Raw genomic sequence first — 27536 nt, forward strand, 5'->3', positions numbered from 1 at the left:
TCTCTTCTGCTGTCTTCTGGTTGTTCTTTCCATCTCCAGGATACGGCCCTCCAGCTGAGCGTTGACCATAATGTAGTTGGCCGTATAACACACTGCGGGGTAGCCGACATGGGGGCATCCTTATCACATGCCCCAACCACTGCAGCTGACGCTGGGTGATCATGGCCTCAATACTTCTGCAGTTGGTCTTTACAAGTATTTCAGTGTGAGGCACCCGCTCATGACAGGTAATTCCCAGGATGCGCTGAAGGCAGCTTATATGGAAGCGCTCCAAGGACTTGATGTGAGGGCTGTAGGTTACCCAAGCTTCACAGCCATAAAGGAGGGTGGAGACACAGACCGCTTGGTATACGGCCACCTTTGTGGAGGGACGAAGGCTCCTGTTCTGAAAGACTCTACACCAAAGTCTCCCAAAGGCAGCTGATGCCTGTTTAATGCAGCTCTGGATGTCGTTGTCAATGCCGCTATCCTCAGAGAGAATGCTCCCCAGATATTTGAAAGATGGCACTACTGACAGCTTTACATCACCAACAGTGAAGGCAGGTAGGGTGGGTGGGACACTGGTCTCCATTGGCAAACCACTTCTGTCTTGGTGGTATTGACAGTCAGCCCCATCCTGCTGTACGCTGTCACCGCCTCAGCAAGGACAGTCTGAGGATCCTCCGGAGTGTGGGCCACAAGAGCACAGTCGTCTGCATACTGCAGCTCCAGGACCCATTCTCTACAGAGTTGGGTGGTTGCATGGAGCCTCCTGATGTTAAAGAGGTTGCCATCTAATCTGACATTCACTTCCACACTGCTGCTGTCCTCAGTCTCATTGTGGAGAAGCTTGGTAACACACAAGAGGAAGATGTTAAAGAGCACTGGTGCTAGCACACGACCCTGTCTCATCCCTGTTTGTACAAGGAAGGGCTCGGACTCTTGTCCTCCTATGGTCACCCGAGCAGTCATCCCACCATGGAACTGGCGGAGGATGTTAACAAATTTATTGGGACAGCCAAACCTGAGGAGGACATCCCATAAGAGTTCTCTTTGCGCAGTGTCGAATGCTTTGGAGATGTCGACAAAGGCCACAGATAGGTCCAGATGTTGCTCCTGGCACCTTTCCTGAAGCTGCCGGGCTGTGAAGATCATGTCGATCGTGCTCCTGTTCTTCCTAAATCCACACTGCAATTCAGGCAGCATTGACTCGGTGATGTTGCTGATGAGCTTCTGAAGCATCACCTTAGCCAGGACCTTTCCAGCAACAGAAAGAAGTGATATGCCCATACTGTTGCCACAGATGTCCTTGTCACCCTTGTTCTTGTAAATGACAACGACATCCACTGCTGTGGGATGTTCTCATCAGTCCAGGCCTTGGTGATGTACTGGTAGAGGGTGTGCATACACATGTACCCTCCGTTCTTCAGTAACTCAGCAGGATTATTGTCAGTGCCAGGGGACTTGTTGTTCTTAAGGGAATGGACAGCTGATAGAACCTCCTGGAAGGCTGGTGGTAGACTGAGGTCTTGGATAGGAGGAAGTTCAAATAGTTAGTCCAGGATGGTGGGATCTGCGTCAGAGTCTGGATTAAGCAGTGTGTTAAAATGCTCAGCCCACCTCAGCAGAATGGTTTTCTGATTCTTCAGAAGTGTTAGACCATCTGCTGTTTTCAGGGGAGTAATGCATCAATTTATTGGGCCATAGATGGTTTTGACAGTATTGTAAAATTTAAGCATGTCACAAAAGCGTACAGACATGGCAGAGAAGAAGCAACAGGAAATGTGTAGGAAGAAATGCGATGCTACCAAGCAGACCAATCACAGTTGTTGTGGTCTGCGTCGCTGCAACGCGTAAGTTACTTTTTTGGGAAAGGTGCACGTCACCCTGTGGTGTAGGGTATGGCATAGGGTACACGTCACCTACGGCATTGATGCGACGCACAAGTATAAATCAGCCTTAAGGGAGCACACCCTGACAGAAAAGCAATGCGCTGGTGGCGCGTAATAGGTGGTCCTGCAGCCAAGATGTGGGACGGGATGTCCTGGGATCCCCCTTGCCACCAGGATTTACCTCATCATGGTGAAGATGGTGCTACTGAGGATGGCACACCCCCTGTGGCACGTCAGGATAGTCATGAGGGTCCATGTTGTGGGGTCCTATCTATCTTTCTGTCAACAGCAAGAGTTCATGGATTTAAGGTATTTGACAAAAGCATTGTGAGGTAAGACCTTTATATTTTGCACAGTGTATTGAGTGATTAGAACACACTAGCTGATAGGACAGACAGTGAAGATACAAACAGTACCTTCAGAAGGGAATTGGATAAACCAATGGAATCAGACAGGGAAAAGAATTGTGGTGTGTGTTTTGTTAAGCTATATTGGTATCTTTTCTTTTAAGGAAATGCAGTTTGGTTTTCACAATGTAAGACAGTTCTGGGTACAATATCTTGGGTATAGTGGTGAAGGAATTGGGTGGTGAATTTATTTAATCAATCACAAATGTTAAGGTTTTACGATAGCAGTTCCTTACTCTTTTTATGTGATGGGCCAACTCCATTATGAAGGGGTCCGTGGAGCCCAGTTGGGAACCCTTGGTTTAAGATCACACTTCACAGATACAAGAGTGTGTTTACATTTTGAAAGACATTGCAGTGCTGATGCATTCAATGGTCTCAATGACAATGCAGATATCATGTTATCATTATTGCATCCACTTTAAGGAAATGTATTTCCCTTTTAAACAATGTGTACTGTTTGTATAGGCAGCACAGTGTTTCAGCTGGTAGAGCTGCTGTCTGACTATGCCAGAGACTTGCATTCAGTTCTGACCTTGAGTGCTATCTGTATAGTTTGCATGTTCTTTCTGTGAACATGTGTATTTCTCTCCATATCCCTAAAGACATCCTGCCTGGTAGGTAATTGCTGATTGGTAGGTTAAATAGCCACTGCAAATTGCCTCTAGTGTAGAAGTGAATGGCAGACTGAGGGAGCTGACGAGTTGGTATGTCACCAAAGCCACTCACAAATGTCTACAGGTGTACCACGGAGAGCATTCTAACTGGCTGCATCACCCCGTAGTATGGAGGAGAGGGCTACTACACAGGATTGAAAGAGACCGGAGAGAGTCGTAAACGTAGTCAGCTCCATCATGGGCACTAGCCTCCATAGTTTCCAGGACATCTCCTTAATGGAGGTACCTCAAAAGGGCAGTGTCCACCATTAAGGACCCCCACCACCTAGGCCATTCCGTTTTTTTCTCTATTATTATGAATTGTATTGTCCAGCTGCCATAAAAGCAATAAATTTCATGACATATGCTGGTGATATTAAACCTGATTCTGATTCTGAATGTGGGAAGAATAAACTGTATATGATTGGCATAAATTGGTGTTTGATGGTTGGTATGGACTGTCAGCAGAAGGGACTGAATGTGTCTTTGACTCTGTGACCCTATGACCCTATGACATTATGACTTTAGACTCAGTGGGCACATTATTAGTTACCTCCTGTACATAATAAAGTGGACACTGAGGGTACGCTCATTGTCTTCTGCTGCTGTAGCCTATCCACTTCAGGATTTGATGTGTTGTGTGTTCAGAGATGCCCTTTTACTGTTGTAACAAGTGGTTATTTGATTTATCGTCGCCTTCCTGTCAGCTTGACCCACTCTGGCCATTCTTCTCTGAGGTCTCACATTAACAAAGGATTTTCACCCACAGAACTGCCACTCAATAATAGTTATTTTGTTTTTTGCACCATTCTCTTTAAACTCCAGAGACTGTTGTGTGTAAAAACTCCAGGGGATCAGCAGTTTCTAAGATACTCAAACCATCCCATCTGGTCCCGACAATCATTCCACGGTCAAAGACACTTAGAACCCATTTCTTCCCCATTCTGATGTTTGATCTGAACATCTGAGCCTCTTGATCACGTCTGCATGTGTTCATGCATTGAGTTGCTGTGACGTGATTGGCTGATTGTATTAATGAGCAGGTATACAGGTGCACCAAATAAAGTGGCAAGTCACTGAATATCTACAATAATCAACAAGTGTTCCTCATTGAAGGGTCACGAGTAGAAAAGGGTAAGCAGATTCAAGTTCCTGGTCATCAACATCTCACAGGATCTCTACTGAGTCCAACATACTGGTGCAGTCCCGAAGAAGGCATGCCATCAAGTAGGCTTCATTAGGAGTTGAAGGAGATTTGGGATGTTATCAAACCCTTTTACAGATGTAGAGTGTAGTGCATTCTGACTGCTCATATCATCGCCTTGTAAGGAGGCTCCAATACACAGGCTGCAGAGGGGTGTACTCTCTGTCACCTCCATCGGGGGCACAAGCCTCCTCACCATTGAAGACATCTTCAGAAGTCAGTGCCTGAACAAGGCAGCATCCATCACAAGGACCTTCATCATGTAGGACATGCCATCTTCTCATTACCAGCACCAGAGAGGGGGTACAGGAACCTGAAGATCCATACTGAATATTTTAGGAACAGCTTCATCCCCCTCCCACTCTCCACCATCAGATTTCTGAATAGTTCATGAGCCCGTGTACAATACCTCACTATTCCTCTTTCACACTATCTATCTATCCACTGTACCGACTTAATATTTATTTATTGTAACATAGTAATTTTTTTATGTCTTGCAATTTACTGGTGCCACAAAACAATACATTTTACAGCATGTATCAGTGACAATAAACTGGATTGACTCTGATTTTGATTCTGTTTTCTGTCTTACTTGTCACCAGGACTACGTGCAACACCTGGATTTTCGTGGCAGAACCAGGCTGTCATTCCTTTCCGCTCTGCCCCTGTAACTGAAAACACACTGGCTTTCCCACCTTTCCATTTCTGATGAAGGGAAATATTAACCTGTTTACTTTGTCTCCACGGACACTGCCTGACCTATCGATTATATTCAGCATTGATCCTGCTGTGAGCTGACTGTCACCATTTAACACGGTCTGCTCACACCTCCCATTACGCAGCTTGGCTGATTCAACAGTACATCTCAAATCCAGAACCACCATCACCAAAAGTACAAAGGCAGCAGGCACAGAGGAGTCCATTGCTGTGATATCACACCGTCTCATCCTTATTACTGGGTGGACGGCATATTCACCATCGTGCGCTGCATCGGATCCAGATTAACAATTGTTTTGATCTCCTTTACCTTCGTGTGCTGGAAATGACATTAAACTATCTTTGATCGCGAATCTTGAAAGAAGACCATACAAACTACAGTGGTTCTAGACAATCTCCACCATCCCCCCAAAGGCAATAAGGGGGATTAATTTGAACTTTCTAGCTTTTACAAATGCATGCCTGCTTGGTATGATCATTAAAGTTAACTTTGGTTGCCTACCTAAGCCATTCGCTTAGCCCAAGCATGTTGTGCCCCAGAAAGCAGATGATACTTTATTAAATAAGATAGTATTCCGTTGACCTATCTCTGTAGGAAAGGGTCTTTCATGCTCTATTTGTTCCAATGCACACAAAATACTGGAGGAACTCTTGCAGCTCAGGCAGCATCCATGGAGATGAATAATCAGTCACTCTTTCTTTTCCAATCCTGATGAAAGATCTCAGCCCAAAATATCAGCCATTTATTCATTTCCATAGATGCTGCCTGACCCATTGAGTTCCTCCAGCGTTTTCTGTGTGCTATTCTGGAATTCCAGCATCCACAGAATCTTTTGTGCTTTTGTTCCTACACAGATTGGAGAGGCAACCCCTCAGATACCAACCTGGTAGTTTCCAAATTGATGGCATCAACATATCAACATTGAGTTCTCTAACTTGCAGTCACCACTCAACTCTGTTCCTGCCCCACCCACACCCTATACCCCCACCAAGTTTTGCTTTCCCTTATCCATCTGTCTCCAGTACCCCTTCTCATTTCCCCTCCACTGCCCAACACCCACACCTTCCTCCCTCTAATTCTCCACCTCTTTCCTTTTATTCAGTGGTCTACTGTCATTTTCTTTCAGATTTCTTCTTCTCCAGCCCTTTGCCTCTTCCACCTACCACCTCCCAGCTTCTCACATCATTCTCTTTCTCCCACCTTCTTATCCTCTCTCTACCACCTGGATTCACCTATCACCCTCTGTCTCAAGCACCTCCATCTCCTCACACCCTTATATTCTGGCTATTTCTTTTCAGTTCTGATGAAGTATTTTGGCCCAAATATTAGACTATTCCCCTCCAGTGATGCTGCCCGACCTGTGGGTTGTTAGTGATGCTTGTTCCTCTCTGCCTTGTCTGCTGCATTCCCATTGAGAGGTATACAGACCACTAATTGTTGAGAGTGGTTACTTCAAAGGAAGTCAGGACTTGACTCCCCGTCTGTCACTTGGCCATCCTTACAACCTCGATGACTATCTTCAAAGTTGTAAATGGAGCTGATGCAAAATCTGTCCGCACAGTCGTGAGTATACAGGCAGCAGAGCAGTGGCCTGAGGACACACCTTGTAGAGCACCACTGTTGAAGATAAACATGTTGGAGATTTTTCTGCCTGTCCTTACTGATTGCTGTCTGTTGGCCAGTAGGTCAAGGATTTATTTGCAGAGGGAGGCATTGACTCCCATATGTTAGAATGGGGTCACCTCTCATTCTTCTAAACTCTAATGACTTAGTTACACTATGCAGGGGCTCCCAACCTTTTTTGATGTCATGGACCCCAACCATTAACTGAGGGATATGGTTGGAAACTCCTGCACTATGGAGTATACAATTGGTTTTTTTTTCCCCTTTGATTTCCACCATGATTTGAGCAGACCAATTTAGCCTAACAGAGATAGCTCATTATATTTATTGGACTAAATTCTGTTTCTAGTTGACATCTAGCAGAAAGCAATTTATTGAGACCTTAGAGTCAAATGTGGAACTGATCCTTAGTTGGTGTTTATCAATGTGAAAATGTCAGCTCTGGACTGGTTCACCATTAAAATCCCATGTTCTCGTTTATCATTGCAACTGTGAAATTATATGCATAACTTTAATTGTATTGAGAAAATTAAATGAGATATGTTGAGTACTGGGTTGCTGCATTCTTGGCATGAGGAACAGGAACAAGGGCTGGCCACCCAGCTTAAACCTGTTCCACCATTCACAGAGATCGTGGTTGTAAAGAGTCCACTCCTTCACCATAACTCTTGGTTTTTTTTGCCATAAACAAACCTTACTCTTGTCCTTGAATATATTCAATGACTAAGCATCAACAGTTCTCTGAGTTAAACAATTAAAAATATAAATTGAAAATTCAGAAGACTGGCTAATACGTACATGGATAGGAAAGGTTAGAGGGGCATAGGCTAAACAGGAGAAGATGGAAGTACCAATTGTTCAGCATGGACCGGTTGGACTGACAGGCCTCTTTCCATGCTGGAAACACTCAGCAGGTTGGGCAGCATCTGCAGAAAGAGAAGCAGAATTAACATCACAAGATAAAAACTCTACAGGTGCTGCCTGACCTGCTGACTGGATTTGACATTTTCTATTTTTATTTTAGATATTCAGCATCCGTGTTTTTTAAGTTAAATTTTTAGTTGCTGGAGAATTTCAGAGGTTTAAAATGGTCTTAGAGAAGAAATTCTCTTCATCTTAGTCTTAAGTGGGTAATATTATCCTGAAACTTCCTCAAGTTCCAGATTAATCACCAGGCGGAACGTCCCCTGAGCAGCTCCTCTGTCAAGCCCCATCAGAATCTTGGATGCTTTAATCAAATCACCCTCATTTTTCTTAACATCATATGTCCTAGCCCCAAACTATTTGATCTTTTCTCAAAGAATAATCCTATCATCCAGGAATCAATCTGGAGCAACTACCCTGCACAGGCTCGAAGCCAAGGTGTAGCAGAGAGCACTCGATAAATGCATTCCTTACACTTGCACACTTACACACACACAAACATTGTCTTGTCATTCTGCTGTCATTGTGCCAAGTGTGTTCACTTTAATGTCTTCTCCGGTATATTTTCATGATGGATCGTATGCCGAACTGGTGAGCTGCGGTGCCATCGCTGCCATACGTGGTGGAATGTTCCATTTCCTTAGTAATGAGGATGGGTAAATGTGTATATGGTGTATATACTATGCATGTACTATGTTAACTACATTATGGGGTGCACCATATTCTAATTCATGTGTAGTTTTAAGGCAATTTTGTGAGTAATAAAAGATGGCATGTCCTAGTGCCAATTTAAAGGACCTCTTTGCTCTCAGTGGGAGAAAGAAATAGAGACTGCCAGGAGTTCACACTGAACAAAATAGGTAGACAACTTTTTGTAAATATTGGCAATTTTCTTTTCACTATCTACCCTAATTTTTGTAAGCTTGGTTTTTAACGCGTACAATAAACACCCTTGCACTATACTGCTAAGTGACTCCAGCCATTTTCTGTCTTTGGTCATAACTATTAGCGATTTGTGTACACTAAATGGCTTCTCTAAATTCTCCCTCTTCTAGCATTGATTCAGTTTTTATTGATTGGATTGAGGCTGCCTATTATCAATTCATCGATCTGCATTGGGAAAGCTATTAAGATGTGTTACTTTATTTACTTTCATTTAGTGTACACAAAATCAATATCTAACCTTTTCCTCTGTGTGTGGAAATTATCCTTGTGAAGTGCTTGACTTATTCATAGAAAGGTATTTCATTACACAGAATTTGACATAGAGCATTGGGCCTCAGTACCTCCCTGTGCAACTGGATGTTTGATTTCCTTACTGCCCGATACCAGTTAGACAAATTGGCAATAATATCCTCTCCACATTCACAAGAGCACAGCTGCACCGAAGGACTGCGTGCTCAACCTCAAGCACTACTCATTTTGAACAGTACTTCTGATTGTGTGGCTACGTGTAGCTCCAATGCCGTAGTTAAGTTTGTGGTTAACAGCTCTGCTGTTGGCCAAGTTAAAGGTGGTGACAAGTCAGCATATAGAAATGAAATTGAAAATCTGGCTGGGTGGTGCTATAACAGTAACCTCTCACGCAATGTCAGCAAAACAAGAGCTGATTATCAACTATAGAAAGAAGAAGCCAGTACTGATTAGGGGAACTGAAGTGGAGAGGGCCAATAGTTTTAAATTCCTTGGTATTAACATATCAGACCTGGGACCAGCAAATAGTTGCCATCACAAAGAAGGCATAACAGTACCTTTACTGTCTTAGAAGTTTGTGTATGTTTGGCATGTCATTTAAAACTTTTACCAACATCTAAGCTGCACTAGGGACTGGTATGGAATGGAAAAGGCTACAGAAAGTGATAGGTAAACCCAGTTAATCACAGGCAAAGCCCTCCCTCTCACTGAGCACATTTACGAGGAGCATTAACACAAGAGAGTAGCAACTATTGTCAAGGACCTCCACCATCCAGGCCATGGTTCCCTCCTGCTACTATTGGGTAGGAGTTACAGAAGCCTTTGATCCCATACCATCAGGTTCAGGAACAGTTCTTGCCCTTCAACCATCAGGCTCTTGAACTACTGTGGATAACTTTGTTCACCTCAACTCTGAACTGCTTCTACAACGTACAGACTGACTTTCAAGGAGTCTTTAAACTCCTGTTCTCAGTTTTATTTTTATTTACCCAGTTTGTCTTCTTTTCCATGTTGGTTGTTGTCAGTCTTTGTCTGTTTATGTGTATTTTTTCATAAAACTATTGCATTTCTTTTTTCCAGTAAAAGAATTTCTAGAGAACTAGAATTTACTATAAAAACAAGGATGCCGGGGCCTTAAGAAGCATTGGTCAGACTGCACTTGGAGTGTTGTGAGCAGTTAGGGCCCCATGTCTAGGAAAGGGCGCAGAGAAGATTTATGAAAAGGATCCCAGGAAGGAAAGGGTTAACATATGTGGCATATTTAATGGCTCTGGGCATGTATACACTGAAGTTTAGAAGAATGAATAGGGATCTCATTGAAGCCTGTCAAATCTTGAAAGGCTTAGATAGAGTGGATGTGGGGAGGATATTTCCAATGGTGAGCATGTCTTAAGCCAGATGACAGCCTCAGAATAGAAGGACATCACTTTAGAAAAGAGATGAGGAGGAATTCCTTTAGTCAGAGGGTAGTAAATCTGTGGAATTTATTGCCACAGATGGCTGTGGAGTTCAAGTCATTGGGTATGTGATGCACCATCAATAACTCTCTGAGACGTGAGGCGAGATATAGGCTTTTATTGGCTGGAAGAAAGAACAAGCAGCAATTGAACACCACACTGCATCCTGGAGACTGAGGCCGGGGCTGTGGGAGGAGCCACAGGAGCAGTCAGCAGGAGTCCAGACAGGTATATGTAGTTCACCACAGTTATGTTTAAAGTGGACATTGATATGTTCTAGATTAGTCAGGAAACCAAAGGTTATGGGTAGAAGTCAGAAACATGAGGTTGAGAATGAAAATAATTCAGCCATGCTCAAATAGTGAGCAAACGATGTGATAAACAGTCTTATTCTGCTCCTATGAATATGGTCTTAAAATAGTCAGAGTAGTATATGGTAACGTATGCAGACTTTGATAATAAATTTAATTTGAACTTTGAACTTTGGAATATCTCCTGAATCACTCAAGGCATAGTGGACTTCAGCTTTTTATCCAGATTGGATAAGAAATCCTTGGTAATTACTAACTATTTATTTTGGTGCCCTTGCACACTTGTCTCCTTTCCAAACATTCTTTCAATTCTGCTTGAAAGACCTCCAGGGTCAACAATATGAAATCTATGAGATTTATCAGACAGGACAATGGGAAAATATGCTCAGTGACCACTTTATTAGCTACCTAATAAAGCAGTCACTGAGTGTATGTTCATGGTCTTGTGCAGCTGTAGCCCATCTACTTCTAGGTTTTATGTGTTGTATGTTCCAAGATGCTCTCCTGCACAAAATATTTGTAACACATAATTATTTGAGTTATTGCCGCCTTCCTGTCAGTTTGAATCCATTCAGTTCATTCTTCTTTGATCTATCTCATTAACAAGATATTTTCACTCACAGCATATTTCCCTGTCCACCTCTGTAAACTCCAGAGACTGTTGTGTGTGAAAGTTCTAGATCAGTAATTTCTGAGATACTCAAACCACCCCATCTGGCACCAACAATCGTTCCATGGTCAAAGTCACTCAGATCACTTTTCTTCCCTGTTCTGAACAACAACTGAACCTCTTGAACATTCCTGCATGTTTTATGCATTGAATGGCTGCCATATGATTGGTTGATTAGACATTTGCATTGACGGTATACCTAATAAGAGTGTACACCCTGATAATACCCACCTTAACATGTAAGAGAGTTTAAATGAATACATTGCAAGGTGCATATGGTTCAGTTATCAAACTGATAACTAGATACTTAAACTATTATTCTGGAGCTCAAGCAGCAAACAAGATGCTGGAGGAACTCAATGGGTTTGGCAGCATCTGTGGAGAGAAATGGACAGTCAATGTCACGGCGGTGACCCTTCATCTATACTTCATCCTTCCGGATGAAGGGTTTAGATCTGAAATATCATCTCCAGCATCGAGAATAGCTTTGAAACGTGATGCCTCAAAAAAGCCGCATCCATCATTAAGGACCCCCACTGCTCAGAACATGCAATCTCCTCACTGCTGCCATCCGAGAAGAGCACAGGAAATTGGAGATGTTCACTCAATGTTTCACAATCAGCTTCTTCTCCTCTGCCATCAGATTTCTGAATGGCCAATGAACTCTTCTTCACTACATTACTATTTTTAAAAAATTGCTCTCTTTTTGCACTATTTATTTGATTTATTTTCTTATTGTAATTTATAGTTTTTGAAGTGTATTTTCACTGTTCTGCTGCCCAAATTTCATAATACTGTATCCTGTGATTGATATTAAACCTGATTCTGAGATGCTGCCTCACAAGTTCCTCCTGTTCCTCTGGAACAATTGGTTAGTTACTCAAGATTCCAGAATCACCGTTGAATGAAGGGATTTACAGAGGCTTGAGAGATGAGCCTGCCCAGGTGGATTGGAGAAGGATGGTAACAGGGATGACGGCAGAGCAGAGATGGCTGAAGTTTCTGGGAATACTTCACAAAGCACAGGGTAGATATGTCCCACAGTAGAAGAAGTTCTCAAATAGCAGGGGAAGGCCACCGTGGCTGACAAAGGAAGTTAAGGATGGCAAAAAAGCTAAGGAAAGTGCATATAAGCTAGCAAAAGTGAGTGGAAAGTTAGATAAGAAGTTTTAATAATCCATCAAATGGCTACTAAAAAGCCATAAGAAGGGAAAAGGTGAGGACAAACTAGTCAATATAGAAAGCAGAGAACTAGAAGTTTTTCCAGTTATACAAAAAATAAAAGAGAGTTGAGTGTTAATATTGGACCACTGCAAAATGATGCTAGTGAGGTAATAATGGGGGACAAAGAAATGGTAGATGAACTTGATGAGTACTTTGCATCAGTCTTCACTGTGGAAGACACTAGTAGTGTGCCAGAGGTCCATGAGTGTAACAAAGAAGGTGTGAAAGCTATTGCTATTACAAAGGAAAAAGGGCATGGCAAACTCAAATGTCTTAAGGTGGATAAGTCACCTGGTCCAGATGGACAACATCCCAGAGTGCTGAGAGAGGTTGCTGAAGAGATAATGGATGTGTTGGTCATGATCCTTCAAAACTCACTTGATTCTGGCATGGGCCTGGAGGAATAGAAGATTGCAAGTGTCACTCCACTCTTTAAGAAGGGAAAGAAGAGAGAAGAAAGGAAATTATAGGCGAGTTAGCCGTACCTCAGTGTTGGGAAAGTGTTGGAGTTTGTACTATTAAGGATGAGGTTTCTGGGTACTTGGAGTCTAATGATAAAATAAGTCAACATCAGCATGGTTTCTGTAAAGGGAAATCTTGCTTGACAAATGTGTTAGAATTCTCCGAGGAAATAATAAGCAGGATGCACAAAGGAGAGGGAGTGAATGTCATCAACTTGGATTTTCAGAACACATTTGATAAGGTGCCACAAATGAGCCTGCTTAACAAGATAAAATCCTGTGGCATTACTTGAAATATACTGGCATAGATAGAGGAATGGCTGACAAGCAAGAGGCAGTGAGTCGGAATAAAGGGGGCCTTTTCTAGTTAGTCGCCAGAGACTAGTAGTGTTCCTCAGGCGTCAGTATTGGGACCGCTACTTTTCACATTGTCAATGATTTGGATAAGGAAATTGATGGTTTTCTGGCAGAGTTTGTGGATGATATGATGAAAGGTGGAGGGGTAGGTAGTGCTGAGGACTTATGTGTAATTACAGCAGGACTTAGACAAATTGGAAGAAGGGGGAAAAAAGTGACAGATGGAATACAGTGTTGGGAAATGTATGATAATGCATGTTGATGAAAGGACCAATAGTACAGACTATTATCTAAATGGGGAGAAAATTCAACATCAGAGCAGCAGTGTGAGTTGAGAGTCCTTGTGCAAGACTCCCAGAAGGTTAATTTACAGGTTGAGTCTGTGGTAAAGAAGACAAATGCAATGTTGGCATTTATTTCAAGGGGAATAGAATATAACAGCAAGAAGATAATGCTGAGCCTTTATAAGACACTATTCAGGCTGTACTTGGAGTATTGTCAACAGTTTTTGGCCCTAAATATCAGTAAGAATGTGTTGTCGTTGGAGAGGTCAGGGGAGGCGAACAAGGATGGCTCCAGAAATGAAATGCCCCTGAGGAGCATTTGGCAGCTTTGGGACTGAACTCACTGGAATTTAGAAGCTTACGGAGGGAACTCATTGAAACCTACTGAATGTTGAAAGGACTAGATAAGGGGAATGTGGAGAGGATGTTTCCTATAGAGAGGGTATCCAGAACTAAAGGGCACAGCCTGAAAATTGAGGGGAAACCCTTTATAATGGAGGTCAAGAGGTATTTTTTAGCCAAAGAGTAGTGAACTTGTGGAATGCTCTGCCACAGACTGCGGCGGAGGTCAAGTCCATGAGTATATTTGAGGTGGAAGTTGATAATTTCCTGATCAATGACAGCATCAAAGGATTTGGTGAGAAGGCAAGTGTATGGGTTTGAGTAGGATCCGGGATCAGTCATGAAGTAAAGGCAGAGCAGATCTGATGGCCTCAATGCTCTAAAATTCTGCACTAAGTCATATGGTCTAATGATGTAATCTGCTGTGGCTTGTGTTTCACAAATGAGTTTGTGCCTCACCTTTGGAGCAGGGGAATTCACGTTCTAGGGGCATACGCCTGCCATGGAAAAAGCTCAGTAAAGTGCTGTGTGCTCGCCGCTGCTAGTCCACAATGAATGTCAAGGAATGAAACTGACCAGACATAGTCTGCCACTATGGGATGTCAAGCACGGAGTCATGGTGATTTTTTTTTCTTGGAACACCTCTGAACAGGAGTGTTGGGAAAGAGTGATAAATGCTGGTCTTGTCAGGCACACCCATACTCAGGAATTCATATATAAAATAATAAAATCTTCTCGTCCTTGCCATTTTCTCACAGCAACTTTGGGGCATCACGGTAGCATAGCGGTTAGCGTGACACAATTACAGCTCGGGACATCACAGTTCAGTGTTCAACCCTCCTGCAGAAAGTTTGCATGTCCTTCCCATGAGCATGTGGGCTCCCTCCAGGCACACCGGTTCCCTCTCACTGTCTGCTTAGTAGGTTAAACTGTCATTGTAAATTGTCCTGTGAGTAAGTTAGCATTAAATAGAGATTGCTGGGGGTTGCAGCTCATTGGGGCAGAAGGGATTATTCTGCTCTGTGCTTCCAAATAAATAAAATAAAGTCACACCTCACCGTTCAAAAAAGCTATTTCCCTGCAACCATTTGTTTCCTGAACCAGCGAGCACAATCCTAGCACAGCAACTCCATGAGTGCTTTGATCACTTTGCACTACAACAGACTTTATTTTGTCCTAATTCTGTCTTTCTTGTAAAGATTATGCATAATTTATGGTTATATTTTTTCTTATGAATGCTCTATTTCTGATACTATGTGCCTGTGATATTGATGTGAGTTTTTCCTTTCAAATGCACACACATAATCTTGTTCAAATGATACTAAAATCAATTTTGACTGTGATAGTTTACATTCAAGAATTTCTCTGGTATGAAGCACAGTGGCATAGGTGGTCAGCACAACACTTTACAGTACCAGTGACCCGGGTTCAATACCCGCACTGTCTGAAAGGCGTTTGTACATTCTTCCGGTGACCACGTGGGTTTCCTTCGGGTGCTCCTGTTTCCTCCCACAGTCTAAAGGCGTACTGGTTGGTAGGTTAATTGCTCATTGTGAATTGTCCTGTAATTAGCCAATGGTTAAATCGGGGGTTGTTGGACAGTGTGGTTTGAAGGGCCGAATGGACCTACTCTGTGCAGTATCCCAATAAATAAATAAATCTGCTCCATGTTATTATCCATCTCACTTTAAGTTCTTTTGTTAGGTGTTGTACAAGACTGTTGCAAGCAAGGTGGAGTTAAGATAAAAGTAAACGATCACAAAATAGCTTTAGAGTGCTGGAGACTTCCTTCTGCATCTTTGCCAATGTCCACCTTGGACTTCCATAATTGGGGACAGATTTCATTCAGTTTTTCTTCCTTCTATACTCTGCAAGTATGGAATCATTGGAATGTCATAATTTATCTTATTTTTGTCCATTCTCTATTCATTGTTGCCACGTCTTGCTCTCCATGTCATTCTGCCCTGGCTTGTATCTCACATAGACAGCCAGGACACAATATCCATGGTCAACCCTGACCAACAGAGGGCCTCAATTCATTCTTGGTAGTTCAACACTGAACTTCAGGTATCCCTGTGAGATCTTTCTGATTCGTTATCACATGGCCTTTGCAGGGAATCACTAACTTTCATGTGACCAGAAATCAGACACTGATTGGGACACAAGAGTTTAATTAATAAGTAACTCATGGTATTACTAAAGCCAATGCTTATTTCCCATCTCTCAAGCAACATACGGAAAATGCTGAGGCAACTCAGCTGCTCAGGCAGCATCAATGGAGAGGAACAAACAGTGGACAAATAAAGAGCCTGCTTCTTCCCCCTTCCATTCAAGTCACAATGAAGGGCCTTGACATGAAATATCGACTCTTTATGCTTTTCCATAGCTGTTGATGAACCTGCTAAGTTCCTCCAGCATTTTGTGCATTACTCTGGATTGAAGCAACTGTAGAATCTTTTCTGTTTTCCATCTCTTATTGATACTGGGAAGATGGCAGCTAGTCACCTCCTTGAAACACAGTCCGTGTAGTGAAGGTGAACACAATGGGCAGGGCTACACTCACAGAATGCTGGAGGATCTCAGCAGGTCAGGCAGCCTTTATGGAAATGAACAAACAGTCGAAGTTTACTCATTTGAGTCCTGATGAGAGGTCATGGCCCGTAATGTGGACTGCTTTGTCATTTCCATAGACACTGCCTGGCCTTCTGGGTTCCTCCAGCATTTTGTGTGTGTTGATTTGGATTTATAGCATCTGCAGATTTTCTCATGTTTGGGATTTACTACTGGGCTTGGAGTTTAAAGATGAAGGACCAAGGACATCTTCCCAAGATGGAATGGGCTGTGACTTTGATGGGAACTCCTGGTGGAAGTCCATGTATGCTTTGTATCTCCAACAGTTATGTGGTTGGAAGGTGACTCGTAGAGCACAGAAACATACTCCTTGGCCCATTTGGCTTGGTTTTCTGCCTAGTCCAATTTTCCGCACCCAGAACATAGCCCTTAGTACCTCTCACATCCAGGTACTTATCCAAACATCTCTTCGATGTTACAGCTGAAGATGCATCTACCACTTCCACTGGTAGATTCTCCTCTCCATCGGGAATCTTGAATCTTTCACGGTAAACCTATGACCTCTAGTTCTAGTCCATAAGACCATAAAACATAGGAGCAAAGTTAGGCCATTTGGAATTTTGAGTCTGCTCCACCTTTCTATCATAACTGATTTATCATCCCTCACAACCTCATTTTCCTGCCTTCTTCTCATAACCTTTGATGGCCTTACTAATAAAAAATCTATCAATCTCCACTGTGAATATACCCAATGACTTGGCAATGAATTCCATAGATTCACCATCCTTTGGCTAATGAAGTCCTTCCTCATCTCATTTCTAAAGGGACGTCCTTCCAGCCATCAAATGCTCCTGATATGTTAACCCTTTCATTTTCAGGATCATCACCTTTGCTTCTCATGCAACATCAGGAGAAAAAGCCTGCATGTATTTACCCTCTTCATATCCCGCATAATTTTGTAAACTTCATTAAAATCTCCCCTTGTTCTCCTACGTTCCAGGAAATAAAGTCCTAACCTATTCAACCTTTCCCTGTTGCTCTGGTTTGCTAGTCTCCCAGTATGTGAGATCAAAGTAAGTTCGAAATGGGGAAGTCAAAACAAAAGACAGTGATGGACTAAACCTGTTTGGGATCTATCTCTGAAGTCCTCCAATGAGATACCAGCCAATTTAACCATTTCAAAGTTAAACTTTATTGTTCAGTAACACAAAGAACCATGCGCACTCACACCAGACAGTCTTTTGTTCAATAAATGATACTTTTAAATGTAAAAAGAATTGTCCTATTACTTTACAATTCACCTGATGTCTTTACAACATGGAACAGTGTGACGTTGTAGAGAACCTGGTGGCCATTATTCCATGTGTATAGCGCGCGGTCTCTGGGGTTGTAGTCCAGCATGGATATGTGTGAGTACTGGTTGTGGAAAGGTATGTCGGTGTACTCGTAGCTCGATGTGTTAGTGTAGTAGGCAAAATAGATCTTGGCCCCTGCAAGGTGTGAGTTTGTCACATAGAGGGTACCGCAGATCACAAATGACTCGCCAGCGCTCCGCTTGGGATAGCCTGTGTCCCAGCTCTGAAGGATCTCCAGTGTCTCGGCATCCAGCCGGCTGAGGATGATGTTGCCGGCATTCTGGTTGGTGGTGTAGACGGACCAGAGGCCACTCTCATCTACCATCAGGTCAATGTCGGAGAAGCCACCCCAGGAGTAGGGGTAGGTGTTGTTGTAGCCAGCGCCATCCAGGCTCCGCTGGACCAGCACACGGCGAGAGCGGAAGTGGTACTTGACGATGATGTTACTCTGGTACTTGTTGTAGTAGAGGGAGCCGTTGAAGACCACGTGGCCCGTGCCAGCCCAGGGGTGGGGCAGGCGGTAGAAGACAAAATTCTGGCCCTTGGCAAAGTCGTTGAAGGAGCGGAACTCGTGGACAATGCGGCCGTTTAGGTAGCCGTCCATGGACCATATCTGGGGGGAGAAATGATTCAGGTTAACAAGGCACACAACATCAGGGAGAGGCAGAGCAGAGAGCAAGAGAGCCCAAAACAGGTCAACTAATGGTCACTGGGAGCACTGGATCACTGCATGACCTTGTAAGTGCTGGAGCACCATGAAACCACTACCACTGGATTACTCTGAGACACTTCTGATGCTAGCTTGTACAACTTTATTGGCACTGGATTATTGTGTGACTCTGTTAGCTCTAAATCACTGCAGGAACACTATCAGCACTGGATCACTGTGAGACACTCAGCCCTGCATCATTGTCATCACTGCTTCCCTGTGACATATTGTCACCATTGGATTTCTAAGACAATGTCACTACTGGATCACTTTAAGTTTCAGCATTCGATGTTCAATGCTCTCTTTACACTGGATTAGAGTGAGATATTCAGGGCAAGATTCTTGAGGGGCTTCCTCCCGAGAACTACTTTTTACCCTCCCTGTGCATTACTTTTCTAGGCTGATTCCTGATTGGTTACCAACTATGATGAATTGGTGTTGACAGTGCTTGTGTTTTTTTTAAAATTTTGATTGTGTATAATGATGACTACTTTGAGTCTCTTACCACTGTAAGGATGGGACTCCTTGGAGTCCATCACTGTTTGTGGGAGGTTATAGAGTCATACATTCATGGAGCGATTCAGCCCAACATTCATGCTAACCAAGACACCCATTTCAGCTCGTCCCATTGGCACACTTGTCCCATACCCATCTAAACCTTTCGCATCCATGGACCTGCCCAAGTATCTTTTTAATGTTGTTATTATACCTGCCTCAATCAGGGTCTCAGTCTGAAAAGTCAACTATCTACTCATTTCCTGAGATGCTGTCTGACCTGCTGAGTTCCTCCAGTGTTTTGTGTGTGTTGCTCTGCGTGAAGTTGCCCTATTCAGTATCTCCTTTCAGCTTAAACATGCCCTCTCAATTTGATTGCCTTTCTCTGACAATACTTTGCGTACATTCACCCTCTGTCCTTCATGTTTTTTACACATCTATTAGGTCAGCCTCCAAGCCTGTCCAACCTTTCCCTATAATCCAAGACCTCAAGACATGGCAACATTCCCCTAAATCCTGATGAAGGGTCTTGACCCCGAAATGTCGACTGTTTACTCTTTTTCCATAGTTCCTCCAGCATTTTGTGTGTGTTGCTTTGGATTGCCAGCATCTGCAAGTTTTGTCATGTTTGGGTTCTCCTAAATCTTCTTTTCTCTCTTTCCAGGGTGACTAAAACTGTACACAGTCCTCCCGGAGCATCCTCACCACACCTTGTATGAGATTGCAAAGCCCTCTCCAATAAACTCCACACAGTGTCACATGTGTGCAAGTCTGTTGGAGGTCAGGAACTCACTGGCTATAAAATGTTTACCTCTCTGAATCAGAATGTGTCTTATGAAGATTGGTTGAGCAAGCTGGGGCTTTTCTCTTTAGAGTGAGGGAGGATGAAAGGTTACCTGATAGAGGTGTACAAGACGATAAGTGGCATTGATAGAGTGGATAGTCAGAAGCTTTTTCTTGGGGCAGAAATGGCTAATAGAAGAGGGCAGAATTTTAAAGTGATTGGAGGAGAGTATAGGAGGAACGTTAGAGGTAAGTTATTTACACAGGGAGTAATGGATGTGTGGAACACCCTGCCAAGGATGGTGATAGAGGCAGATACAATAAGGGGATTTAAGAAACTCTTATAAAGGCACATGGACAATATAAAAATGTAGGAGGAAAGGGAAAGATTGAGTAGGTTAAAAGTTTGGCACATCATCGTGGGACGAAGGGGGTCTGGTACTGTGCTGTAATGTGTTATGTTCTAGAATATAATGGATTCCAGTCCTACTCCACAGACCTGCCTGTCCAGTGAGCTGCTGAGTGAGTGCTGCTTTGTCTGGGGTACGGTCATCTACAAGGTATCACACCTAGGTTTTGTTTTCTCTGTCATATAATGAGCACAGTTTGTCTTCTTTCGCACATTGGTTGTGTTTCAGTCTTTGTGTGAGTTTCCCATTGATTCTATTGAATTTCTTTGTTCTACTGTGCATGCCCACAAGAAAATGAATCTCAAGGTCTCATATGGTAACATGTATGTACTTTGATAATAAATTTGCTTTGAATTTTGAAGTTTGAAAATATTCTGTAGCATTATTTAGAGCAGAGGAATTAACACACAAAGCAAAGTTTATTTCTCCTTCAAACAAATGAGCTGATTACTATTGCATTACAGTTTGTGATAGTTTCCTGTATGGAAATTAGCTGTAAGCATGCCAATTTACAACCTAACAATAAACAGTTTTAATTAGCTGTAAAACAATTTGGGATGTTCTACGACTGTAAAAGATATAGTGCAGTGTTTCGTCTTTATAATTCATCAGTTAGAAACCAGCTCAATAAAACGGAACCCAGTTCCTTAAATTCAGTTATCTTCCTAGCCATGATTTGGAGTATTGTGTACAGTTTAGGTCTCCTACCTACAGGAAAGAGGTCAGTAAGATTGAAAGTGTGCAGAGAAAAATTACAAGGAGGTTGCTGGGACTGAAAGCCCTGAGTTACAGGGAAAGGTAGAATAGGTTAGGAATTCATTCCCAGGAGTGTAGGAGAATGTGGAGACATTTGAGAGAGGGATATATAATTATTATGGGTACAGGGAGGACGAGTGCAAGTAGGCTTTTTCCACTGAGGATGGATCAGACTAGAAGTAAAGAAAATAGATTAAGGGTGAATGGTGAAATATTTATGAGGAATCTGAAGGGGAAATTCTTCATTCAGTGGGTTGTGAGTGTGTGGTACATGCTGCCAGTGGAAGTAATGGCTCAATTTCAAAGTTCAAAGTAAGTTTATTATTGAAGTATTTGTATGTCACCGAGTATAACCCTGAAATCCATTTTCGACAGTTAAGATAAATTTGGATATGCACATGCAGTGGAGGATATGGAGGGTTATGGTTCAGGTATGGGTTGGTGTGACTAGGCAGAATAATAATTCAGGCTGGACTAGATGGGCCAAGGGGCCTGTATCTGTGTTGTTGTGTTCTATGACTCTAAGATGATGAGGCTGGCATTGACATTTCAAAAGATTCCTATTCTGCTGCAGTAAGTTAGCCAGGACACCACATGCAAGGTAGGCCACTTGCTGCAATGATATATTGCTGTATTTCTTTGTGTATGTGATGTGCCAACCCTGACAGTGCCAGCATTTATTGCTCAAATGCTCCACTTATGGTGGGCTATGTGGGAGGGAACAGTTAGATTGATCTTTGAGTACAACATCATGGGCAAAAGACTGTATTGTTCAGTTTTGTTTTCTTGAACTGAAGAGGTATTGATCAGCCAGTCACCGCATGTCACTCTTGCTGCTACGGGTATCTTACAGCAGCTGATCAATCCACTTTGGTGAACCTGCACTCTCACATTGAACATTCTGGGAGAGGATGACAGATTTCCTTTCCTGACGAACCAAAAGGCATTTCATAGGAATCCATCTGTCTCTCAACTGCAACTGAGTCCAGCTTTTTGTTCAATGTTCAAATTTAGTTAATTACTTGAATCTAAATTCTCTAACAACCATTGTGGGATTCAGGAGGATGCCTTGCAAACAACAGAAGTCTGTTGGTAGCTTAACCAGCAGACTCCTATCCACTGAACTAATCTATCTGGAACACACCTTGGTTCTTTCATCAGCTCTGAATAATTATTTCTTAATCCTTTCCAGACTGCCATGGGAAATCTATTCCTTGCATCGATCATTCTCAGTGCAAACTCCTCATATCTAATCTAAATTTATCTTTTGGCATTTTGAATCCATATATCCCTGCTCAATTTTCAGTCAGGCAGAGAGATGGATTCAGAATCACACCATCCTGAATCATCTGTTAAAATGCTTTCGTTCCTTTCTCATGAAAAAGGTCTTTCAGCCCATCAGGCTCATGCTAGCTCTTCAGCAGAGCAATCCCATCATCCCCGTTCTTCTGCACCACTACGACGTAACCTCCTTCATGTTTATCAGCTCCCCTTCGATTGCTTTTCTAATGACTAAGCTTTCTACTGTAGATATACCAGCTACTGCACTGCCATGCCACTAATAGATCTGACTAATCAAGTCAGCTTCAGGTCAGCTTCCAAATGATCATATCCTGCAAAGTAGACATCAACAAAAAAGTATGCTCCCCATGTCAAATTTCTTGTTTTAATTAATTTATTGAAATATATGGATGTTACTAAGAATGCTGATATTTGATGCCTGTTTACAAGTTACAAGAGCTCTTGTATGTTGAAGGTAAAGCCTTAACCTAGGTATCTACCTCATTGTGGTCCGTACACTTTATTGTCTGTCTGCACTCTCTCTGTGACTGTAAAATCGTACTCTGCAGTCTGTTATTGCTTTTTTCTCATACTACCGCAATATACTGATGTCTTGAAATATTCTGTATGGATAGCTTGCTAAACAAAGGTTTTCACTATCACTTGCTATATGTGACAATAATAAACCAATACTAATGAGTTGCAGGGGTAGTTTATTTCACTTGTGGAATTGGCAATGCAGAGATTCAGCAGCTTTAAATTCTGGGTGTTAACATATTGGATGATCTGTCCTGAGTTCAGCACAGAGATACAATCATAAGGAAAGCACACTAGCATCTTTTCTTTCTTAGGATAAGGAAATTCAGCTTGTTAACAAACTTCTACAGATGCACTTTTGCACGTATTCTGACTGATACATTTTCAATCTTTCATTACTATAGCTGGTAGTTCCCACTTCCTTCAAAAGGGCAGCGATCATACCAATGCCCAAGAAAAGTAGGGTGAGCTACCTTATTGGCTATCATCCAGTAGCACTCACATCTACAGGTATCGAATTCTTTGAGAGGTTGGTCATGACTAGAATCAGCTCCTGCTCAGCAAGGACGTGGATGCACTGGACTTTGCCTATCACCATAATAGATCTACAGCAGATGTGATCATATTGGCCCTTTACGGGGCCTTGGATCATCTGGACAGCCCTAAATCTTATGTCAGGCTGCTGTTTATTAACAACAGCTCAGTGTGTAACGCAATCTTTCCTACAGTTCTGTTGAAAATCTCTAGAACTTGGGCCTCTGTACCTCCCTCTGCAACTGGATCCTCAACTTGCTCACCAGGAGACCACAGTCAGTGTGGATTGGAAATAATACCCCCACCTCACTGATAGTCAACTCTGACACACCTCAGGGATGTGTGTTTAGCCCACTGCTCTACATTCTCTACACCCCACAACTGCGTGGCTAGTCACAGTTCAAATTCTATCTATAAATCTGCTGACAACACAACTATTGTTAGTGGAATATCAGATGGTGTACTGGAGCAACGTAGATCAGCTGCTCGAATGGTGTTCTAGAGAGAGTATTCCACAGGGGTCCGTATTATGACCGTTTTTTTTACATTATGTGTCAATGATTTGGATGATGGAATTGACGGCTTTGTTGCAAAGTTTGCAGATGATATGAAGATAGGTGGAGGAGCAGGTAGTTTTTAAGGAAATGAAGAGGCTACAGAAAGACTTAGACAGATTAGGAGTATGGGAAAAGAAATGGCAAATGGAATACAGTGTTTGTAAGTGTATGGTCCTGCAGTTTGGTAAAAGAAATAAAAAGGTTGACTATTTTGTAAATGGAGAGAAAATACAAAAATTGAGATACAAAGAGACTTGGAAGACCTTGTACATGATTCCCTAAAGGTTAATTTGCAGGTTGAGTCTGTGGTGAGGGAGGCAAATGTAATGTTAGGATTCATGTCAAGACAACTAGAATATAAAAACAACAATGTAATGTTGAAACTTTATAAACCACTGTTGGAACCTCACTTGGAGTATTGTGAGCAGGTTTGGGCCCCTTATCTTAGAAAGGATGTGCTGAAACTGGAGAGGGTTCAAAGGAGGTTCACGAAAATGACTGCATGTTTGAATGGCTTGTCATATGAAGAGCGTTTGATGGCTCTGGGCCTGTAACTGGAATTCAGAGGAATGAGGGGGTGACCTCATTCGCGAGTGTGTGGATCTGTTAGTGAGTGTGGATCTGTTAGTGAGTGTGGACCTGTTAGTGAGTGTGGATCTGTTCGCGAGTATGTGGATCTGTTAGTGAGTGTGGATCTGTTAGTCAGTGTGTGGATCTGTTAGCGAATGTGGATCTGTTAGCGAGTGTGTGGATCTGTTAGTGAGTGTGGATCTGTTAGCGAGTGTGTGGATCTGTTAGTGAGTGTGGATCTGTTCGTGAGAGTGGATCTGTTAGTGAGTGTGTGGATCTGTTAGTGCGTGTGTGGATCTGTTAGTGAGTGTGGATCTGCTAGTGAGTGTGGATCAGTTAGTGAGTGTGGATCTGTTAGTGAGTGTGGATCTGTTCGTGAGTGTGGTTCTGTTAGTGAGTGTGGCTCTGTTAGTGAGTGTGGATCTGTTCGTGAGTGTGGATCTGTTCGTGAGTGTGGTTCTGTTAGTGAGTGTGGCTCTGTTAGTGAGTGTGGATCTGTTCGTGAGTGTGGATCTGTTCGTGAGTGTGGTTCTGTTAGTGAGTGTGGCTCTGTTAGTGAGTGTGGATCTGTTCGTGAGTGTGGTTCTGTTAGTGAGTGTGGCTCTGTTAGTGAGTGTGGATCTGTTAGTGAGTGTGGATCTGTTCGTGAGTGTGGTTCTGTTAGTGAGTGTGGCTCTGTTAGTGAGTGTGGATCTGTTCGCGAGTGTGGATCTGTTAGTGAGTGTGGTTCAGTTAGTGAGTGTGGCTCTGTTAGTGAGTGTGGATCTGTTCGTGAGTGTGGTTCTGTTAGCGAGTGTGTGGATCTGTTAGTGAGTGTGGATCTGTTAGCGAATGTGGATCTGTTAGTGAGTGTGTGGATCTGTTAGTGAGCGTGGATCTGTTCGCGAGTGTGGATCTGTTAGTGAGTGTGTGGATCTGTTAGTGAGTGTGTGGATCTGTTAGTGAGAGTGTGGATCTGTTAGCGAGTGTGTGGATCTGTTAGTGAGTGTGGATCTGTTAGTGAGTGTGGACCTGTTAGTGAGTGTGGATCTGTTCGTGAGAGTGGATCTGTTAGTGAGTGTGTGGATCTGTTAGTGAGTGTGTGGATCTGTTAGTGAGAGTGTGGATCTGTTAGCGAGTGTGTGGATCTGTTAGTGAGTGTGGATCTGTTAGTGAGTGTGGACCTGTTAGTGAGTGTGGATCTGTTCGCGAGTGTGTGGATCTGTTAGTTTGTGTGGATCTGTTAGTGAGTGCGGATCTGTTAGTGAGTGTGTGGATCTGTTAGTGAGTGTGTGGATCTGTTAGTTTGTGTGGATCTGTTAGTGAGTGCGGATCTGTTAGTGAGTGTGTGGATCTGTTAGTGAGTGTGTGGATCTGTTAGTCAGTGTGTGGATCTGTTAGCGAATGTGGATCTGTTCACGAGTGTGTGGATCTGTTAGCGAGTGTGTGGATCTGTTAGTGAGTGTGGCTCTGTTAGTGAGTGTGGATCTGTTAGTGAGTGTGGACCTGTTGGTGAGTGTGTGGATCTGTTAGTGAGTGTGGTTCAGTTAGTGAGTGTGGCTCTGTTAGTGAGTGTGGATCTGTTCGTGAGTGTGGTTCCGTTAGTGAGTGTGGCTCTGTTAGTGAGTGTGGATCTGTTCGCGAGTGTGGTTCTGTTAGTGAGTGTGGATCTGTTAGTGAGTGTGTGGATCTGTTAGTGAGTGTGTGGATCTGTTAGTTTGTGTGGATCTGTTAGTGAGTGCGGATCTGTTAGTGAGTGTGTGGATCTGTTAGTGAGTGTGTGGATCTGTTAGTCAGTGTGTGGATCTGTTAGCGAATGTGGATCTGTTCACGAGTGTGTGGATCTGTTAGCGAGTGTGTGGATCTGTTAGTGAGTGTGGATCTGTTCGTGAGAGTGGATCTGTTAGTGAGTGTGTGGATCTGTTAGTGCGTGTGTGGATCTGTTAGTGAGTGTGGATCTGTTAGTGAATGTGCGGATCTGTTAGTGAGTGTGTGGATCTGTTCACGAGTGTGTGGATCTGTTAGTGAGTGTGGATCTGCTTGTGAGTGTGGATCAGTTAGTGAGTGTGGCTCTGTTAGTGAGTGTGGATCTGTTAGTGAGTGTGGATCTGTTAGTGAGTGTGGATCTGTTCGTGAGTGTGGTTCTGTTAGTAAGTGTGGCTCTGTTAGTGAGTGTGGATCTGTTCGTGAGTGTGGTTCTGTTAGCGAGTGTGTGGATCTGTTAGTGAGTGTGTGGATCTGTTAGTCAGTGTGTGGATCTGTTAGCGAATGTGGATCTGTTCACGAGTGTGGATCTGTTAGTGAGTGTGGATCTGTTCGCGAGTGTGGATCTGTTAGTGAGTGTGGATCTCTTAGCGAATGTGGATCTGTTAGTGAGTGTGTGGTCTGTTAGTGAGTGTGTGGATCTGTTCACGAGTGTGTGGATCTGTTAGTGAGTGTGTGGATCTGTTCACGAGTGTGTGGATCTTTTAGTGAGTGTGGATCTGTTAGTGAGTTTTTGGATCTGTTTGCGAGTGTGGATCTGTTAGTGAGTGTGTGGATCTGTTAGTTTGTGTGGATCTGTTAGTGAGTGCGGATCTGTTAGCGAGTGTGTGGATCTGTTAGTGAGTGTGGATCTGTTCGCGAGTGTGGATCTGTTTGTGAGTGTGTGGATCTGTTAGTGAGTGTGGATCTGTTCGCGAGTGTGGATCTGTTTGTGAGTGTGTGGATCTGTTAGTGAGTGTGGATCTGTTCGCGAGTGTGGATCTGTTAGAGAGTGTGGATCTGTTAGTGAGTGAGGATCTGTTAGTGAGTGTGGATCTGTTCGCGAGTGTGGATCTGTTAGTGAGTGTGTGGATCTGTTAGTGAGTGTGTGGATCTGTTAGAGAGTGTGTGGATCTGTTAGAGAGTGTGGATCTGTTAGTGAGTGAGGATCTGTTAGTGAGTGTGTGGATCTGTTAGTTTGTGTGGATCTGTTAGTGAGTGCGGATCTGTTCGCGAGTGTGGATCTGTTAGCGAGTGTGTGGATCTGTTAGTGAGTGTGGATCTGTTAGTGGTTGTGGCTCTGTTAGTGAGTGTGGATCTGTTCGCGAGTGTGGATCTGTTAGTGAGTGTGGATCTCTTAGCGAATGTGGATCTGTTAGTGAGTGTGTGGTCTGTTAGTGAGTGTGTGGATCTGTTCACGAGTGTGTGGATCTGTTAGTCAGTGTGTGGATCTGTTAGCGAATGTGGATCTGTTCACGAGTGTGTGGATCTGTTAGCGAGTGTGTGGATCTGTTAGTGAGTGTGGCTCTGTTAGTGAGTGTGGATCTGTTAGT

At 43.1% G+C, this 27536-nt stretch overlaps 1 protein-coding gene across 1 annotated transcript in view; it reads right to left on the reverse strand.

The window, feature by feature from the left end:
- Positions 1–17456: 17456 nt before the first annotated feature.
- The window catches only part of olfm2a (olfactomedin 2a), a 249078-nt gene continuing 238998 nt past the window's right edge, over positions 17457–27536 (reverse strand). Inside the window, exon 6 of the mRNA XM_059992378.1 lies at positions 17457–18242. Coding sequence (XP_059848361.1) covers positions 17565–18242 — 678 coding nt within the window. The 3' untranslated portion in view covers positions 17457–17564. The remainder of the gene's footprint in view (positions 18243–27536) is intronic.

This window comes from Hypanus sabinus, chromosome 16, assembly GCF_030144855.1.
Source record: "Hypanus sabinus isolate sHypSab1 chromosome 16, sHypSab1.hap1, whole genome shotgun sequence".
Classification (NCBI taxonomy): Eukaryota; Metazoa; Chordata; class Chondrichthyes; order Myliobatiformes; family Dasyatidae; genus Hypanus; species Hypanus sabinus.